The sequence below is a fragment of the Dendrobates tinctorius genome, unplaced genomic scaffold (genome assembly GCF_039654945.1).
Source record: "Dendrobates tinctorius isolate UK_male_01 unplaced genomic scaffold, ASM3965494v1 ptg000009l, whole genome shotgun sequence".
NCBI lineage: Eukaryota > Metazoa > Chordata > Amphibia > Anura > Dendrobatidae > Dendrobates > Dendrobates tinctorius.
The window spans coordinates 9,684,801-9,706,835 of NW_027361677.1; the positions used below are offsets into that span (position 1 = coordinate 9,684,801).

Sequence of the window (22,035 nt, forward strand, 5' to 3'; positions counted from 1 at the left end):
TTGTTACCCATGTTTCCTAGACTCCTGCATGGCTATGCTTGTAATATAGGTGTAATAAAGGTTTCATTCCAGACCTTAAACGGCTTGTCTCATAACTGGCATAAATCTCAAAGTGCCCCGCGTGAATGAAGAAGGGCAGAGCAAGGGCAAACACTGGTCTATTCACTGGCTAGAAGTGGCAGATGAACTTGCACATTACTGTTCTACCCACACTGAGGACATCTTTGGGATCTGTGGGAGTCTCCGCAACTTAACCCCCTAATGATTAGATATTTATCATCTAAATAAATGTTGATGAATGTTCATAGAACAAACCCCTTTATGGGGTGACAGCCATGTGAGAGCTGTAGTTCTTTCTTGTAAGTAATTCACACTCTGCTCTGCCCTCTGGTTCTTTAGGAGGAACGTGAAACACTCGACAGCCTTTTATTCAGTATAGGTGCGAGTTGCTTTCTTCTAGTCTGTGGTTAGGGATATTTTGTCCCACACAGCACTGATGACTGCGAGGTCAAGTTTTCTAGTTTGTACAGGAACCGGTCAGTAACAGTTTTTAGGTTTATCTATTCTCTTGCATAACAGTGTCATACTAATGCTACAATCTGTAAAGAATATAGTTTTATCCAGCATCGTCTCATATGATGATGTTGCAGGACTAGTATAGTGGGATGACTTTTAATTTGGACTAGCCCTGCCTTGGAGTACTAGTCCAGTGGGATTTATTTGACCATGGACTAGTCCTTCCTTGGAGGACTAGTCCTTCCTTGGAGGACTAGTCCAGTGGGATGTCTTTTGGCTTGGACTAGTCCTACCTCAGATATTCTAATCCCGCGTCCCTGGGTGTGATTGACAGCCGGTATACTATCTTGTCATGATAGAATCAGATGAAGACTGTCAATCATGCTCAGGGAGGCGTCATTAGAACATCAGTGGCTGGAAAAGTCCAGGGGGAGAGATGGCCAGCCAGACTTATCCTGCTTTATTTACATTGTGGATGAAAAGTAAATTCTTCCAAGTCTACAGGGTTAGGAAGCACATAAAACAGCTTTGAAGAATAGAGGAATCATACTGAGGTTGCCAACAGTCAGGGGACCTGACAAGTTACCCTTAAGAAGAAATACATATCCACACAAGCCCGAGAGCGGCTCTTAAAGTGGGGTCTTGTTACACTGGAGATATGATTATTTCTAATAACTTTTGGCTATTTTTTTTTACATTTTTCCGCTCACCAGTTGAATGGTCGAACGTTCCAAAATGTACCTATATCTGAAGATATAAAATCAATGACGCCGCTTTTCATTTACTCACATGCCTTCTTCTGATCTGGTCTTGTGTTAGACCTGTTGTGATTTTATAAAAATAATGAAGCTGTGGTATATCAGGTCATTTTTCAGCAACATAAATTATCTGACAGAACTCGGCAGGTGGGGCAATCTGTTTCAACAAACAGAATATATGAAAAATGGCAGGAAACTGGCCTCACGCCACAAAATGTGTTTAGTGTGTGCGCCTTTACACTATTTTTTTTTTGTTCCTTTATCGCTTGTTTTTGTGTTATTTTTTTCTGTACTGTGAAATTTACCTACTTGTTGTGTTAAGTTTAACTAAACAATTAGGGACATGATTAAATAGTAATTCCTTCAAATAGTAGGAATTGCATATGTGAAGGAAAACCAAATCTACTGTAAGACACTAGTTAACAAACGAACGCAAAGCTTTTCCAGCCTGATTTGTATATGGCTTTTATGCTAGGTTTCTCATGAGTGCTACTTCGGGTGTCTACAAAAAAAGCATAGAATAAATGGGGGGACAGGCACCTACATAGACATACAACTAACTCACATACCAGAGTGCGATGGGGTGCGTGGAGCAGAATTAGGAACTGAGCCGCTGCACAAAGGGGAGATTCCAGCTGTGCAGCACGGCCGACATCTGCCTCTAACAGCAGCGATCAGAGCCTGTGGCTGGGCTTCACAGGAAAACCAACAAACCAGTCATGGGTGCATTCAGCATCACAGGAATGGTACTGATTTGAAGAATCGTCACTTTTACGGCAAAAAAAAGTTGTAAAAACAAAAAACAAAAAAAAAAAGGTGAATTTGTGTTTCTTTCACCATTTCAGCTCAATTTGTTTTATAATTGTTAATGACAGAACATCCTTTTGATTAAGATTATGTTCTAGTCATTTTTGTGTGGCAGTCATAAAACGACTGTCAATTGGTTTGCATGTAGTTGATGGGTCGTCTTTTACCGGCCGGCTCATGTGATCCAAGAATTACCGATCAATTGCCTGAAGGAGCTGCAGGGTACCAGAAATGCAACAGCGCCAAACGACTTATAGTGGCTGTGAGTGGTACTGCAAGCTCTCTCCTATTCACTATGTAATGACCCATTCACGAAGTCTTTCTCAAATGCACCCCCCCCCAACAAAAAAAAATTAAGAAGAACTTGTCCTCAGCAACCAAGTTGATATTTTTTTTTTTTTTTGCAAGCTATATAAGGACACTGTACACTGGATGGCTGCCATGGCCAAGATGTTGATCCATCACTGCATACATAAATGATAAATAACCAAAAAATATAGTAATCAGTAATTCTCAAAGTTTAATACGCATTAATGATCATTAGCGTCTTCAGTTGTTCTTTGAACTCCCCAACCCCTTTTTCTTGGCAATGGGCAATTTCCGAATTCTTGCGGCATGAATGAAATCCCGATGACCTCTTACTTGGAGTAAACAAACAGACAGTAACTGTGGGGTAATAACCTCGGTATCTCGCCATCAGCGTCCTCACATGTTGGAGATAAGTGTAAACAGAGCCAGGCTGAGTTTGGCAGACTCTTATGCTTTTAAGTATACCCATGGCATAGCTTACGCACAAATCAAAATAACTAGTTGATGTTTTGTAATGGAGTCAGACAGAATAATTAAACACCAGCTGTTTGTTACTTTTTTCCCTTGCCTTTTGCTATGGGAGGAAAGCAGTAAAAAAATGTCCTCGAGAAAACTTCCCGCTCAACCAGAAATCTGGGAACATTTTGTTACTCTTGGCCGGCAGGACTTTTATTGGGGGGCAGTGTACGTAGAGCCGAGCGTACTCGCCGTGATTCCCTTCATTGATCTGTTTGCCCCTCTGCCCTCATTGTTTGGTTCTTTGCCATCCAACAAAGCAACGATACTAGTGAAATGTTCTGTTTCATGTGAGATGTAGAAAAATAACAAGGACCGTTTGGCTTCGCGCTGATTGCTTTGCCAGAAGACAAATGGACCAGCAAAGCCAGGGAAAGAGGAGAGTGAAAGTGATTGGTGCCTACAGGAGACCCGTTACTAAACTCAAATCTCAAAAAAAAAGCAAAACCTGAGGTTATAGTAAAAAAAAATGTGCGATATTAATCACATCAACATCAAAAACAACATGGACAAGCTGAAGCAACAGATATTAAAGGGTATGGACACCTTCAAAATGGAAAACAAATAAATTTTTACACGTTAGTAATTAGGGCTAATAAAATTGCTCTAAGTTTCAGTCTCCAGTCTTCATCCCTTTATTCATTTTCACATCCCTATATGAAGTTTGCGGCCTGATCCAAGTTTCAGATTTTTCTCATGTGGAAGTAATATAGGATGGATGTAAGCTATGAGTGTCGCTTTCAGTAATACAGGCTGAACGTAAGCTATGAGTGTCACTCTCAGTAATATAGGTTGGATGTAAGCTATGAGTGTCACTCTCAGTAATATAGGCTGGATGTAAGCTATGAGTGATGAGTGTCACTTTCAGTAATACAGGCTGGACGTAAGCTATGAGTGTCACTCTCAGTAATATAGGTTGGATGTAAGCTATGAGTGTCACTCTCAGTAATATAGGTTGGATGTAAGCTATGAGTGTCACTCTCAGTAACACAGGCTGGATGTAAGCTATGAGTGATGAGTGTCACTTTCAGTAATACAGGCTGGACGTAAGCTATGAGTGTCACTCTCAGTAATATAGGTTGGATGTAAGCTATGAGTGTCACTCTCAGTAATATAGGTTGGATGTAAGCTATGAGTGTCACTCTCAGTAACATAGGCTGGATGTAAGCTATGAGTGATGAGTATCACTTTCAGTAATACAGGCTGGATGTAACCTACGAGTGTCACTCTCAGTAATATAGGACAATGAAATTGAACAGTCAGTGGAGCGCTGAGAATGCAAAGAGACAACAATTGATTCTTGTTTGGCCCACAACACGTTTTGACGGTCGCCCATCGAAACGCTTTGTGGGCTAAAGAAGAATTAATTGTGGTGTCTTTGCATTCTCAGCGCTCCACTGACCGTTCAATTTCATTATCCTATTTCATTATCCTCCATTGGAGGTGCACGGCTGGCGCTGCGGTGGATCATTGACCCATTATCCACTTTAACTGCCGCTCTCCTGGCGCTCCCCAGTGACCGCTACCCTTATTGAACTTTACTCTCAGTAATATAGGCTGGATGTAAGCTAAGAGCATCACTCTCAATAATATATTTTGGATGTAAGTGAAGAGTGTCCCTCTCAGTAATATAGGCTGTATGTAAGCTATGAGTGTCACTCTCAATAATATAGGCTGGATATAAGCTATGAGTGTAGCTCTCAGTACTATAGCCTGGATGTAAGCTATGAGTGTTGCTTTCAGTAATACAGGCTGGATGCAAGCTATGGGTGTCACTCTCAGTAATATAGACTGGATGTAAGTTATAAGTGTCACTCAATAATATAGGATGAATGTAAGCTATGAGTGTCGCTCTCAGTAATATAGGCTAGATGTACGCTATGAGTGTCACTCTCAGTAACATAGGCTGGATGTAAGCTATGAGTGATGAGTATCACTTTCAGTAATACAGGCTGGATGTAACCTACGAGTGTCACTCTCAGTAATATAGGACAATGAAATTGAACGGTCAGTGGAGCGCTGAGAATGCAAAGAGACAACAATTGATTCTTGTTTAGCCCACAACACGTTTCGACGGTCGCCCATCGAAACGCTTTGTGGGCTAAAGAAGAATTAATTGTGGTGTCTTTGCATTCTCAGCGCTCCACTGACCGTTCAATTTCATTATCCTATTTCATTATCCTCCATTGGAGGTGCACGGCTGGAGCTGCGGTGGATCATTGACCCATTATCCACTTTAACTGCCGCTCTCCTGGCGCTCCCCAGTGACCGCTACCCTTATTGAACTTTACTCTCAGTAATATAGGCTGGATGTAAGCTAAGAGCATCACTCTCAATAATATATGTTGGATGTAAGTGAAGAGTGTCCCTCTCAGTAATATAGGCTGTATGTAAGCTATGAGTGTCACTCTCAATAATATAGGCTGGATATAAGCTATGAGTGTAGCTCTCAGTACTATAGCCTGGATGTAAGCTATGAGTGTTGCTTTCAGTAATACAGGCTGGATGCAAGCTATGGGTGTCACTCTCAGTAATATAGACTGGATGTAAGTTATAAGTGTCACTCAATAATATAGGATGAATGTAAGCTATGAGTGTCGCTCTCAGTAATATAGGCTAGATGTAAGCTATGAGTGTCACTCTCAGTAACACAGGTTGGAAGTAAGCAATGAGTGTAGCTCTCAGTAATATAGGCTGGATGTGAGGCTTAAAAAAACTATTCAGAAACGCCTATATGGTAAAAGGTTGACAAATAGTAAATTCAACTATTAGAACACAATAGAAAAATTGCATCAAGGCTAAAAACACACCCAGATGATTGTATAGAGGAAAGTGACATAACATAGCAGGAAGAGATGACATACAAAGTATGTAATGCCGATATATATGAGTATATCCAAATGAATACTTAGTGGCTGTCAATATAAACACAATGTACCACAACAAAAGAACAAGGGTATAGGGTCAAAGTGATCAATCAGTTGGCAATAGTAGAAGTAGGTCCCAAATAAGTACATGGGTACAAGAGATGCAGATACCTATACTCATTCTCCTCCTGCTGGAATGGCACCAAGCTCCGACACGCATTTCAGCGATAGCCTTGTTAGCCCCTGACTAAGCCTATCTTCCATCTTGAACTTGTTTTTCGTCATATGCCTTGCTCCTTTTCTACATCGTTGAGATACCTACTCCTTTTTCCACACTGGAGTTCTGTGTACAACCCTTTCCTCTTCTATGCTGCTCTAAAACTGGGATAAGGAAAGAGGAGAGCAGAGAGAGTTATCAGAAACAGGATCAGATTTGTTCTTTTTTTTAATAAAACCCCTTTCTCAAATTCCTGGGTAACACCAATAAGTTAGTAAAGGTAACAATTAATGATGTATATCACATGCTATAGCTGCAAAGAGGACCTGACACCACTTCTGACAATTAATGACACTGCAGAGAGGACCTGACACTACTTCTGACAATTAATGACACTGCAGAGAGGACCTGACACCACTTCTGACAATTGATTACACTGCAGAGAGGACCTGACACCACTTCTGACAATTAATGACACTGCAGAGAGGACCTGACACCACTTCTGACAATTAATGACACTGCAGAGAGGACCTGACACCACTTCTGACAATTACACTGCAGAGAGGACCTGACACCACTTCTGACAATTAATGACACTGCATAGAGGACCTGACACCACTTCTGACAATTAATGACACTGCAGAGAGGACCTGACACCACTTCTGACAATCAATGACACTGCAGAGAGGACCTGACACCACTTCTGACAATTAATGACACTGCAGAGAGTACCTGACACCACTTCTAACAATCAATGACACTGCAGAGAGGACCTGACACCACTTCTGACAATTAATGACACTGCAGAGAGGATCTGACACCACTTCTGACAATTAATGACACTGCAGAGAGGACTTGACACCACTTCTGACAATTAATGACACTGCAGAGAGGACCTGACTCCACTTCTGACAATTAATGACACTGCAGAGAGAGGACCTGACACCACTTCTGACAATTAATGACACTGCATAGAGGACCTGACACCACTTCTGACAATTGATGACACTGCAGAGAGGACCTGACACCACTTCTGACAATTAATGACACTGCAGAGAGGACCTGACACCACTTCTGACAATCAATGACACTGCAGAGAGGACCTGACACCACTTCTGACAATTAATGACACTGCAGAGAGGACCTGACACCACTTCTGACAATTAATGACACTGCAGAGAGGACCTGACACCACTTCTGACAATTAATGACACTGCAGAGTGGACCTGACACCACTTCTGACAATTAATGACACTGCAGAGAGTGGACCTGACACCACTTCTGACAATTAATGACACTGCAGAGAGGACCTGACACCACTTCTGACAATTAATGACACTGCAGAGAGTGGACCTGACACCACTTCTGACAATTAATGACACTGCAGAGAGGACCTGACACAACTTCTGACAATTAATGACACTGCAGAGAGTGGACCTGACACCACTTCTGACAATTAATGACACTGCAGAGAGGACCTGACACAACTTCTGACAATTAATGACACTGCAGAGAGGACCTGACACCACTTCTGACAATTAATGACACTGCAGAGAGTGGACCTGACACCACTTCTGACAATTAATGACACTGCAGAGAGGACCTGACACCACTTCTGACACATCTATTTCAATTAATGCTTGTATTTCCTGTGAAATACCAGTCCTACAACATGTTTTCTTATACTATTTCATTTTGTCGTTCCTGAATACTCTACTGTTACTATTCCTCTTTTCAAAATGGTGTCTTGCAGTGTCACAGCTGATTGGGCTGTGTCACCAGATGTAGGGACACACCTACCAATTGGTAACTCCCAGTTGCCAATAAATTTTGAGGAGGAAGAACAGAGGAACAGCACAAGGAGGACTTCTTAGAAAAGATGTTCCAGATTTGCTATTAATTATTGAGAATACCAGTATTCAGTGCATCAAAAGAGAAATGCCAGTAGAACCAACAGGTCGTCGTTAGGTCAAGAGTCCTTCTCATGCACCACTGGAGGCTTCGTGCTGTAATTTCTAGTATACTTCTGGCTTAAAAAGGCCCTTTTGGGCTGAAACGTTGATTCACTTGCCAACCTCAATTGTACTTAAGGATGGAATAATAGAATAAAGGGTATGTTTTATCCCCATTTTCTCTGGTGCCTCAGATTTTTAGGTCCTGGTTTGGTCCCATTCACATGTCCGTAAAATTTCCAGACTGATCACGGGTCTCCTGATCCAAAGCCTTCTATGTGCCTTGGAGGCTGTTGAGTTTGGTTCCAGAGACCAGTGACACAATTGTGCATATGGCTCACGAAAGATGGATGTGTGAACCCCCGGTCTTAAAGGGAACCTGTCAGATAGGAAAATGATATTTACTTGCTGATACATGGCTATTCAGCAGATTAATAGCATTACAATGCTTTCTAGACACCTTATTGAAAGTGCAGCTACCTGAAGAAAATGAACTTATTTCCACCTGGGACCTGTCGGCTTTCAATCATAGAGGCGTTGACCGAGTGGCTTCAATGCTCGGTACACAGTGAGCAATGGCTGTGAGTACGCCCTGGCCCTTTGATTGACAGTTCGCTCTGCACAAATACGCTCCAGAGCAAGATGTTAATCCAAGTGCCAGGGCGCGCTCACAGCCATCACTCACATTATAATGAGCGGGCTTGTAGCAAACGCCACAATTACTGAAAGCCGGCGGCTACTGGGAGGAAAGAAGTGAAGTTTCTACTAGTAGACGCACTTTCACTAAGGCGCCCGTCCAAGCAGCATTGTAACAGATTAACCCTATATTTACAAATAAACAGCATTTTCCGAGGTGACAGGTTCCCTTTAAATTGAAGGTAAAAGTTGGAGAAAATATATATAGTAAATATTTGGAGTAGGATCCTCCAAATTAAATGAATAATATATACATATGATTAAAAAAGGAAAAATCTGCACAGCTAAAATAAAGAAAATATTTGCGTTTGTAGTGAAGCAGAAGGTTGCAAGCCGAGACAGGCAGTTGACAATTCAACATAATCTCCCATTAAATAACAGCTCATTTATACCATATCCCCTGGTGCCCTCCACATCTGGCAAGTGAGGGGAGTTGGCAGATTTATTCGTGTCGGTGGCCCACAGTAGCCCTTCGCTGCATTACAACCACAACCGGCTCCTCTCTCCTGGAGACGGCGGCGTGATCGGCAAAGATAAGGAGCATCCAGATTTCGTTACCACTTAATTAGGAGATGCTCAATGTTTTAGTGCAGGGTGGGATTATTCCTCCGGCTCTACGTTGCTTCCTTTCATTTTAGGCTACGATAAATTTTAAATGGTGTATGTAAATCAATCTGCAGGATGTCATTTATTCTATAAGCCCCTGTGTTTGGGAGTGATAAAGGCTTCAGCCTGACCCTTGGCTGGTCTCGCTGCTCCAAGTCCCATGGGTTACTTTTATGGATACATGATTAAAAAATAAGCTTTACTCTGGGTCACTCAAACATTTTAGAAATAAGTATTGGATTTTCCACCCCTCGCGCCTGGTTAGGAGGCCTCGAATTGCAGGGATGTTAAGCTTAACACTAATGCATTGAAATGGGGAGGTCCTGTTAACTCATAGAAGGCAGGAGGTCGCAGAGAATAGTCAATGGAGTCTGCATACCAATTATTACATGTGACTTTAATTGCTAATGATGTATGTATATCCGCAATATCTAAAATTACCAAAAAGACACATTAGATAAATGTGCAAAATCAGAAAACTGCAGGGGACATGTTGTGTTACATGCCAAACATTTAAAGCTGTCTGCCAATAGGGCATATCAAACAGTAACGCTGCAGATATTCCATCTGTATTTGTGGGTCAAAAACTGGCAACTTACTAAAACTACACTAAAAGGAATGAGATTTTAACAAATCCCATCCATGTGCCTGGGAAAAAAATTGACATGCAAAGTCGAAATTAAATCTGCACTAAGTTAAAGAGGTTATTCCCCCCCCCCGCCATCACAGTACATTTTAATCGATAGATTTTGGAATAATAATAAGTTCCACCATAGGATGTGTTAAAAAATGCTCCGGTGCCGAGAAAATCTTTTACACTGCCGAGCAAAAGGATAACAATTAGTGATGAGCAAATGTGCTGGGATGAGGTGTTATCGGCGCACACTTGTGTGCTAACAGAGGGACTTCGGCGTGCTCGAAAAATATGTTTGCGTCCCCGTGGCTGCATGTCTCACAGCTCTTTCCATAGCCACAACACATGCAGGGATTGCCTGTTAGTTAGACAATCTCTGCATGTGTTGAGGCTGTTGAACAGCTGTGAGACATGCAGCCGCTGGGTCACAAACATATTATTCGAGTATGCCGAAGACACTCATTTAGCACATGAGCATGCTCGGATAACACCTTATCCCAGCCCGGTCGCTCATGACTAGTAAGGTTTTGAGCTTGTGACTTTCAGGCTCCATGTCTCACCATCCACTACTGTTTCGAACAAGAGTCTATCATCATTTTATAGACACCTCTCCATTACTAAGTCGTGAGCTTGATGCCACCAATGACAACTGATGACAATGCAAAGGTGACCTCAACTCCACAAATATGAACCCACTTGCTACCGACACAGGGCAAGTGGGAAGAGCTGGGTAAAGTGTCAGAATTGGTGCATCTAATAGATGCGCCTTTTCTGGGCAGCTAAGGGTTTCTATTTTTAGCCTGGAGGGCAATATCCATGACCCCTTACCAGCCTGAGAATACCAGCCCCCAGCTATCAGCTTTAGATTGGCTGGTTGTCAAAAACGGGGGAACGCTACAGTTTTTTCAAATTATTTATTTAAATAATTTAAAAACCAGTGAGGGGACCCCTCTATTCTTGATAACCAACCTTGCTAAATCTGACAGATTGGGGTGTTGCAGTCTGCAGTTGTCAGTTTTGCCTGGCTGTTTTTCAAAACACTGGGGAACCAGACCTTTTTTTTTTTTAAATTATTTATTTAGAGCGCAGGCAAAGGCAGATTAATACTCCCATCAGCAGCTGCCTTCTCTCGCTGCTATTAGCGGCAGCAGGTGTCGGCTGATGGCAGCAGTAGTCCCACATCAGTCGACGCCAGTGACCGGAGGTAAACTTTTTACCTCCAGCAGTTGCTGAGCTTATATGTCACTGACTTGATTTTTTATAAACTCGAAGGACTGGTGATATGTCAGAAAACAGACAGACAGGTATATGTGTTCCCTTACACAAACACCTTTTGAACCACTTTTGTCACTTATCATAAGTGTCTTCCTCCCCTGGCCAGGATGTTAGGTATGTGCCGACCATGAACTGGAGCAGCTGTGCATGGTCTGACACAGCAAATAATAGTATAAAGCAGGGGCACATTTATATTATCTCAAAATGATCTCAGCACAGGAACATTTTTTTAACAAATCCAATTGTGGAACTTATTTTTATTCCAAACCACCTATTAATTAAAATGTATTTTGCTCGTGGGACAACCCCATTAGTTCTTCAAGACTTTCACCTTTTGAAATCTACAGGATGAAATCCGGGGCAAATGTGCAACAAAATCTCTGAAATCAGCACGTGGATCCCAGTAAAAAATCTGAGAAGGAATACATTTTTTTCCCATTATTTTTAGAAATATCTGCACCAAAGCATTAAGTTTTTTTGGAATCCATTGTGGAAATTACGTGAAATACAAAAAGTGAAATTCGCTGTGAAATTAAAATACACTGAAGAGTCAATTTTCCGCCGTTGATTTTTTCACAGAGTGGGCATGCACCTTGCTGGTACTGTAATAAGCAGTAGATTTTCTGCCTGAACATCAAGAGTAGAAAAACTGCTGCCTTTTACATACTACACCAAACTTATCAAATTTGGCACAACACTGAAACTGCTTTCAATTCCCTGTATGTAAGGCCTATTGCTGCACATGGAACTCACAGAAGGGAGTACATCAATGAAATGATAAAAACAGCTTCTGCTCTAACATTAAGTAATACTACGCATGCCCTGTAGAGGCCGCAATAGGAAAAGAAAATGGTAAAATCGGCGGTGATCAGCCGATTGAAGCTGCTCTTTTTTTGCGGTGGCTTTATAATGATGTAAAGACAATATTCTATTTCAATTACTTTGCCTTACTATTTTCTCCAACTTATTTTTTAAATATTAGGACAGAATTAGGATAGAATTTTTTCTTGGGAAAAAAAAAACAAAACAGCCATTTTATTTGTATCTCAGACCTTTTAAGTGACAAGCACGTTTATGAGAGACTGACGAATACAGTGCAAATTGTATTTGTATTGACACTTCCCTGTATAACAATTCCATAAGACGTTCATTAATATGGATTGCTTCTTAAGACAATTCCACTAGTAACGAATTTATGGGATAGCTTCTAACTGATTATAGTATGAGAAAGCAATTGAAGGTTTCTAGAAAATGATGGCCTTCAATAATTTGTTATTGTCGCGTTATAGACATTTTTCATTAGAGTAGGGATTTAGATGTTAACGGTAGAGGAAACAAAAGGACCCCATAGACAACATAGAATTTTTTTATAGGTTTTTCCTCGCCCCGGTAAATGGTAGGGATGTGTTTTGTATGTATAGACCGCTCCTCTCCCTTGTAGACGGTAGGGATGTGTTGTGTGTGTAGACCGCTCTTCTTACAGGTACACGGCAGGTATGTGTTTTGTGCATGTTGATCTCTCATCTCCCCAGTAGATGACAGGAATGTGTTGTGTATGTAGACCACTCCTCTTACCGGTAGAAGGCAGGGGATGTGTTGTGTGTGTGTATGCCGCTCCTCTCCCTGGTAGATGGCAAGGATGTGTTTTGTATATGTAGACTGCTCCTCTCCCTGGTAGATGGAAGGGATGTGTTTTGTGTATGTAGATTGCTCCTTTACCTGGCACACAGCAGGGATCTTATTTGTTTCTGTAGACTAATCATCTTCCTGGTAGGAGGCAGGGGATGTGTTGTGTGTGTGTATGCCGCTCCTCTCCCTGGTAGACGGCAAGGATGTGCTTTGCGTATGTAGACTGCTCCTCTCCCTGGTAGGTGGAAGGGATGTGTTGCCTATATGTGTATATGTGTAGTCCGCTCCTCCTCCCGGTAGACGGCAGGGATTTGTTGTGTGTGTGCACATAGCTCCTCTCTCCAGAAAATGGCAGGCATGTGTTTTGTGTATGCAGTCCACTCCTCTCCCTGGTAGACGGCAGGGATGTATTTTGTGTGTAGACTTCTCTCCCCACTATATGGCTGGGATGTGTTGTGTGTAGACCACGCCACTTCCCAGTAGACAGCAGGGAAGTATTTTGTGTGTAGACTTTTTCTTTCCCTGGTATACAGCAGTAATGTGTTGTTAGACCGCTCCTCTTCCCGGTAGACGGCAGGGATGTGTTCTATGTAGACCACTCCTCTTACCAGTAGACAGCAGGGATGTGTTCTGTGTTTATAGACTTCTTTTCTCCCAGGTAAGCAGTAGGGATGTGATTTGTATGTGTAGACCGCTCCTCCATGAAGAGAGAAATGAATTTTGCATCATCCCATCAACCCCGCCTTTAGGTAGACTATTTAGATTTCAGTATATCTTCTCTTTCTTCTCGGGTAGATGCCGAAGTTGTTGAATGGCAAATCAATAAAGGTCATGGCATTCAGATTTAATCAATTATTATTCCATCTTCGAGACTGCTCAATGGGTGGCTCAAAGTGCGATGGGAACAGGGGCTTGTATCATGATTTATAGAGAAGGCATAAATACACCGACTATGACAAGGGAAAAAAAATGTCAGATACCTTTGATATAATTTTTTCACTAACACTTATATAATACAGTACTTTGTGCTTCACAGACTTGTTTTCAAGGTGGACCTTCAGGTTCTTCTGAAAGATTTAGTGTTCTTTATAAAATAATATTTTTTTTTGTTAGAACATTGCTCTTTTCGCAAATTATTCCTGGTGGAAATATATCAATTAACAATTCTCTTGTCAATGAGGTGTGTCCATATGCAGTCTGACCTGACACTACTATGTAATAACTGCGCTGGCAATAAGGGTCACAACTTAATGAAAAGTGAATTTCGATGGCGCACATACACAAAAAAAACTTCAGCCATGCTAGCTTGACCTGAGCTTTAAAGACTTGTCAGAATAACTCCATCAAATGAACGGCGCAAGAAGTGGGATCTACTTGGGACCAATTCTACAAAATTTGTTTTTTTTGTAGCTCTTTAGAATTGATGGTTTACTCCTAGGCAATCAAGAATAGTTTGAAGGGGGTCTGAAAATCATCTGTTTGAAATAGCCACACCTAAGGAAAAGGGTTAGTCAGGTTATGAGCGACGTTTTGCAACACTGGTGGAATAAAAGGGGGTTGACTTCACGTTGTCATCTCCTTATTATTTTTACTGGACCAACCTGTGAGACTCTGAGGACACCACAATGACGCGAGATGGAACAGACTGACGTAATATATCTTGCAGCAGTGAGGTCAGGTAGAAGTGTCCAAGGTGATTGACCTGGAAAGTCATTTCGATGTGATCTTCTGTTAGCTGCCAGGGAATCCCAAAGACTGCACCATTGCAAATCAGAACATGGAGAGGCCTGTGAAAGACAGGAGCAGATATCATGTTGCACATGCTGTAAAAATCACTCAATTAATAGTATAACAAACAACGTTAAAAAGGGAGTAAAACCCATACTCTACGCTATCCACTTACCATACCATGACCCTGCCCCAATACATCACTCCCGAATCATCACAAAATCAAAGCACCACCGGGAACCAAGCCATCACTAGACTGGAGATCCCAAACTCCCTCAACTCTGTACTCTTACTGAACGATTGCTGTGAAAAAGGGATTGAACATGTGTGACATAATGTATGTGTAGCACTGCTCAAGTCAATATCAAAACAGCCAAGCGCTGTTCTCCGCTGTATCCTACAGACCTTTAGCGGAGTTGCAGTGTGCAGGCGGCTTGTCCACTGCTCCAATTCCAACAGTGGCTCAGAAACTCTGCTTAGTCATCAATGGGCTCCAGGGATCAACCTGTACACATTAATCGCCATTGAATCAGATGAATTACCTGTTATAGTGTTTTATCAGTGCCAAAATCATACCGGTGCTGCAGATACTACCAATTGTTAAACCTTCTTAAAGGAAATCAGTGAACACAAAATGACTGCTCAAACGACAGGCATTTTGGTGCACCCTTGGCATGGTTAAACCTTTTTGGTGCACCCTTGGCGTGGCCAAAACTTTTTGGTGCACCCTTGGCATGGCCAAACATTTTTGGTGCACCCTTGGCATGGCCAAACATTTTTGACGCACCCTTGGCATGGCTAAACATTTCTGGTGCAACCTTGGTGTGGCAAAACATTTCTGGTGCAACCTTGGCAAGGCTAAACATTTTTGTTGCACCCTTGGCATGGACAAACATTTTTGGTGCACCCTTGGTGTGGCCAAACATTTTTGGTGTACCCTTGGCATGGCCAAACATTTTTGATGCACCTTTGGCATGGCCAAACATTTTTGGTGCAACCTTGGTGTGGCGAAACATTTTTGGTGCACCCTTGGCAAGGCTAAACATTTTTGATGCACCCTTGGCATGGACAAACATTTTTGGTGCACCTTTCGTGTGGCCAAACATTTTTGGTACACCCTTGGCATGACCAAACATTTTTGATGCACCCTTGGAATGGCTAAACATTTTTAGTGCACCCTTGCCATGGACAATCATTTTTGGTGCACCTTTTTTTTCATCTATCTTCTTGAATTTGATTGATAGCCTGGTTTTACAGGAGCCAGAGGAGGGTGGAGATAGTTGGAAGGCAAGTAGATGGCAAGGTTCATTGAGTTTCTCGGGCCAAGGAGAGGGTGCATCGGACTCCTGTGATTGCTATGAACTGTCAATTTGTACTGACAGACTTCCTTTAAATTCAGCTTTGTAAAATTAAATTCTATAAAAGTCCATGATCTTGCGTTCATCTACTAGGTTTGTATCTGGCTCAAAATATCAAAAACCCTTAAGAGAGTTTACTGCTACGACGGTGTGGATGCCCCGAGATGCAGTCAGAGACATGGATCTTTGTGTTGAGAGTGATGCATTGAGTGATTTAGCATGATTGTCATGACAAGGTGACTTGAGAGATGTGAGCAGCTCCTGGTCACTTGTCAAGTGACCCCGAAGCCACTCTCGATAAAATTCTACAGGAATTAAAAGGGATCACCAGAAATGTATCCCCTCGTTCCCTCGAGCAGCTGCTGCCTTCATTCCCCCCCTTCATCTTCTGCCTTGACTTCCATGCTATGTTTATCATAAAGAAAAAAAAAAAACAGAAGGAACTGAAAGGTTCACTACCTGTGCGGTGAAGGCAAGTCCCCAGCTAGAGCAAACAAGCCAAGACATAATTCTTCAAACACTATCTGCTCATGTTATCCTAAAGTGACCCTATCACAACCCTATCAGAAATCTCACCTGAATTATTTCAAGAACTGGAACTTCAACCTGACCCATAATGCCCGTGGGGACAAGGACTGAATTTGAAATTCAATGTTGAGCTGTGGCTTCGGTGAAAGAACATTTTTTCTTCTATTTTCAAGTCAGTGCAGGGAAACTTATGGAAGAATTTTCTTCCTTTCCATCCAGCACACGTCTCAGCTTTTTCTTTTTTATATAATGCATGCTCTAAAGCCTGCGTTGCTTTTATTATGTTGTTAACTAGGTCTATAAAACACCAAGGACGTTTGGAGACGAGCGTCGTACTGACTACTGGTCACACTAATAATTTGCCCTATAGCTATTGGAAGGAACGGGGCTCTGTGCAATTAAACAGGAATACTATAAAGTGACCGCGAAGGTCACAATCTTGTTCCCCAGGTTTCGATCTGAACGATTATTATGAAAGCAATGCTTCAATGCGACTATAATCTAGAAAATAATCTTCACGCAGGGAAAAATAGCGAGGGCGGCCATGGTTTATACAGATCGTGCCACATAGTGGGTATTGACAACCTGACAACAGACAAGACATTTGACATATGAAAACAATATATATTGCACAGAAGCACACATGTAACACATAAACTTGGTGCAGGTCAAATTATTTAATACTGCAGTAAAAATCCTTCATTCTATGGTTTAAAGGCAGTGAGCTCCTAATGATGGATATTTCAGACCAACATCATGGTTGAGACGCTGGCCCAAACTCTGCTGCCCTCTCCGATGTTGCAAGCAGAGGCTCATTGGCTCTGCGGCATCGGAGGAGCGTCGTGGCGCTGGTGCTGGCCAGCCAGCTTTAGAGCAGCAGTTGCTAGCTCATTTATGGCATATCCACCGGAGATGCCATATGGAGGTCCAATCTCCGGGACTGACACCCTCTTTCAAAATGGGTCCCTGTCGGAGAATGGAGCGGACTGCAAATCAAAAAACCATGTTCCCATTCTTTATTGTGCAGAACAAAGCCCTGGCCTCGAGACAGAGGTAGGACTAGCATCTCTCAGAAATGCACTGATTATCCTGCTGATATGTAACAAATGGATATGAAACCTGGACGATAAGGGAACAAGACAGAAGAAGAATCAACGCCTTCAAAATGTGGTGCTGGAGAAGGTTGCTATCAATACCATGGATGGCAAGAAGAACAAACAAATCAATTTTGGAATAAATCAAGCCAGACATGTCACTCAAAGCAAGAATCACCAAGCTACGATTTGTCTACTTTGGACTCATTATACCAAGAAAGCAATCACTGGAGAAGGACATCAATCATGGTCCAAAGAATTGAAGGAGTAAGGTGAAGAGGAAGACCAGCAATCCGATGGCTTGACTTGATACTATCAAGATAACGGTGGAGAAGACCCTGGTGGACCTATCTAGGCTTGTACAAGACCGATCTTCCTACACAGCGTTCATCCATTAAGTCACCATGACTTGAGATCAAGCTGAAGGCCATAATAATAATAATAAAAAAATAATGTAATAAAAGCCTGAGAAGGGAAAAACATTTTAATAAAGAAGAAAATGTGATGATCCAAAATTTGATATAGCTGCACATCTGTACCTTAATGGGATTGTGTCATCTTACTAAATGATCAAAATTGAAAAGTGCCTGGAAAAATAAAGCAACTTTAAAATGTACCTGTTATTAAAAATCCTTTCCGATTTCAAGAAAGGAGGGATTTTTAATTCTACAGTTTCTCAATGCTTAAGTTACCGGCCACCTCTGCAGTGAATCAGCAGTGGCTAGTTTCCTAGGCAAGGAGTGCAGAGCTTACAAGCTCTATGGTTTAAAGTTGGCAGGTGCTTGAAAAGGCAGCTGCCAGAATTCCTCTGGGGTTGGCTTTTTGTCCATTTAGATAAAATGATCGGCTACAGTAATTCAGCATCATCTTAATTTAAAGCAGATATGTCCCCATTTAGAATTTGTCTGGTGGGCAATCAGCTATTTGCCCATGAGTGTGAATTGATTTGCAGGACCTGGTCCTTTGGACACATCAGTAGCCTGTGGTCACTGGACGGAAGACGTGAGAACTGTCTCGTACCTGAAGGCATCTGCGGTTCTTCTCTTGATTAGCCAGCCTGGCGCGATAAGTCAAACCTCAAAGAATACATTGGCCAGGCTGGCTAATCTAAAGAAGAGCAGTGGATGCCAGAAACAAGGAGGCGGTTCTCAGGTCTACAGATTACTGATATGGTCGATGGACCAGGTCCTGCGAATCAATCCTCACCAACTCTACTCCCATTACCTGTCACCTTGACAAACAGCCATTTTGCCACAGCAAACGGCAGCCATTTATCTAGCAGCAGTGACTGCAGGGGTAAATGTCGTCATCTATTTAAATAGTTCTATATGTAACAAGTAGGTATTGAGTCTGCCAGAAAGGAATCCACTTGTTGTTTTAAGGCACAAGCAGTGGGATTCCCCTATATATTGTCTATCTGTCCTAACATGGATTGTCCTTGTAAGACAGCTATTTAAAGATCAATTAAACTTGTATTTATGTTTTTTTAATAATTGTGTCCAGCATTGAAAGTTATGAAAATCACTGTATTAGCAGATTTGTCTTCACTCCCTTAAAAGAAATGATTGTGGCTTCCAAACACCGGCTTTTCCCCAGTCTAGTCTTGGCGTACAGCTGATGGCAGTGATGGGGTCAGCTCAGAGGAGACAAGGGCTGACCCATCACTGCCATAATCTGTACTCCAAATGAGGATGCATTGAAATCAATGCAGCTGAAAGCGGCAAATAGACTGGGGGAAAGCCGGAGGCTGGAAGACACTTACAAGCAATTATTTTTTCCAGGAATGAAGACAAATCCTCTAATAAACATAGTACCATAGATATTAAGGTTGAAGGAAGACTCTAAGTCCATCTAGTTCAACCCATATCCTAACCTAAAATGCCCTAACATGTTGATCCAGTAATTTGTAAAGTTTCATAACTTTCTCTGCTGGACAAAATTTAAAAAAAAAAAAAGCTTAGTTAATCTAAATTATTGGTGCTTGGCTGCAATACCAGGCACAGCCTATGACCAGGAGTGGCGCTCTTTGCATATAAAGGAATCTGTGTATTATTTGATACAGGTGGGTAATTATTGATTAATAATTTTGATAATTACCACCAATTTTTTTTTTTTTTAAATTTACAACATAAGCCTAATTTTACAACAAATGCTCTCATCCCAAAATATTCAGCTGCAGATAATAAACCCTTCCAGATATATTGCGTCTTCAAGTGCCTTTTATGAGGAACGGAAAAAAAAAAAAAAATGGAGACGGAAATGTAAACAACACAATTACACGTCGAGAAAACCTGCCAGCTAATTATGGGCGAGGCTGGGTCTGATTTATTGCTGCGCGCCAAGCTTGTAAACTGATGGTGAAATGATTAGAAAAATATGAAATTGCCCAAGGGTTACAGACGACTGCTTTTAAAGACCATGGTCAAATCATTTTGACAAAAGCATTACATGTATTAGTACGTTACTTTTTCCCAATGACAGCCCGTTCTTCTGATTCCCTGGAGAAATACAGTGCTGTAATGGAGTTCACAAAGTCCCGTAACTGCTCCATGCTTCTGTACACACCACGGCTCGTCTACGCCGGGCTCAGGGAAGAGGAGGACGGGGGAAAGAAAGGAAATTAGTGGCCTGAGTGCGGCTGGGAATAACGCAGCGCTGGGACATGGAAATGCAGCCCAGCTAGAATATAAGTAAGGCTTACATGGGTAACAAAGTGTATAATCATATATACACACGGACAACAGCGACATATCCACCCTCATCAGCGCTACGGGAGAGCGACCACTGACCACTCCTTACTGGAGCGTGGGAAGAACAATAAACATGCTGGAAACATAGGACCCGTATCTATCGGTAATAATCCATCACTATTTATTATCTATGATATATCTATCTATCCACCTCTATACATCAGTCCATTTATATCTACAGTGTCTATCTCTACATATAACTCATATCTATTTATCCTTCCGACTATACCGATTTTTATCTACATCCATCAGTCTCATATCTATCTATTACACAGGTCAACGAAAAAAAATTTTTTTTCTGGTGTCCAAAATATTTTAATGAATTTGGGGTATTTTTGGGGTGCTGATTCTGAATATGTCATCAGTTTTGCCAGATTGGCTCAAGTTTTTGAGATTTTTGGTATCTTATTTATAGCACTTGTTGGTAAATGCGACGCATCATCTCATTAATTTCTTTGGATTAGTACTTGAACTGAGCAGTTCTCAATATAGTTTTGTGTTAATTAGTGTTCTAAAAGTTTGTTCATAGCTTGATTTTTGCACTAACTTTATGTTGTTGTCTGTTTTCCAGTGAAAAGCATGAACTCATCATGAAGAAGTTGTCTTAACGATCCAGACTCATTCTGTTACATTTGTGGTGAATATACACTGCCAAAACATAGAAGAAACATAACACACTTCGTAAAAAAAGTGTATTTTGCCTATTTTGGGGTTATGCTTGGGGACCAAGACAAGTTTTGGGCACCACACATAGTGTGCAAAGCATGTATCGAATTATTACGAAAATGGAGCAAAGGACAAAGAAAAAGCTTCAAATTTGGTGTTCCAATGGTGTGGAGAGAGCCAAAAAATCATCATGATGACTGTTATTTCTGTGCAGTGCAAGTGCAAGGATTCAATAAGCATAAGAAACGAAAATGGGAGTAACATGGAATCTGCAAGAAGGCCTGTCCCTCATTGTGAAGATGTGCCTGTACCTGTGTTTACCATAAATAACAGTCATCATGATGATTTTTTGGCTCTCTCCACACCATTGGAACACCAAATTTGAAGCTTTTTCTTTGTCCTTTGCTCCATTTTCGTAATAATTCGATACATGCTTTGCACACTATGTGTGGTGCCCAAAACTTGTCTTGGTCCCCAAGCATAACCCCAAAATAGGCAAAATACACTTTTTTTACGAAGTGTGTTATGTTTCTTCTATGTTTTGGCAGTGTATATTCACCACAAATGTAACAGAATGAGTCTGGATCGTTAAGACAACTTCTTCATGATGAGTTCATGCTTTTCACTGGAAAACAGACAACAACATAAAGTTAGTGCAAAAATCAAGCTATGAACAAACTTTTAGAACACTAATTAACACAAAACTATATTGAGAACTGCTCAGTTCAAGTACTAATCCAAAGAAATTAATGAGATGATGCGTCGCATTTACCAACAAGTGCTATAAATAAGATACCAAAAATCTCAAAAACTTGAGCCAATCTGGCAAAACTGATGACATATTCAGAATCAGCACCCCAAAAATACCCTAAATTCGATGAAATATCTTTGGCACCAAAAATGCTGTTGACCAGTGTTATCTATCTATCCAATATCTATCTATCTATCTATCTATCCAATATCTATCAACTATTTATTATCTACTATCTATCTATGTATCATCTATCTCATATCCACAATCAGTGATGGTTTGGGGAGCCATGTCATCTGCTGGTTTAGGTCCACTGTGTTTTATCAAGACCAAAGTCAGCGCAGCCGTCTACCAGGACATTTTAGAGCACTTCATGCT

General features: G+C 41.4%; 1 protein-coding gene across 8 annotated transcripts in view; it reads right to left on the reverse strand.

Annotated features, from left to right (window-relative positions):
- WWOX (WW domain containing oxidoreductase) overlaps positions 1 to 22,035 on the reverse strand; it is a 1,101,136-nt gene that overhangs the window by 749,405 nt on the left and 329,696 nt on the right. For all 8 annotated transcript variants that reach the window (XM_073582662.1, XM_073582652.1, XM_073582678.1 and 5 more), the window contains exon 8: positions 14,384 to 14,569. In XM_073582662.1, the coding sequence (XP_073438763.1) occupies positions 14,384 to 14,569 (186 nt within the window). The remainder of the gene's footprint in view (positions 1 to 14,383; positions 14,570 to 22,035) is intronic.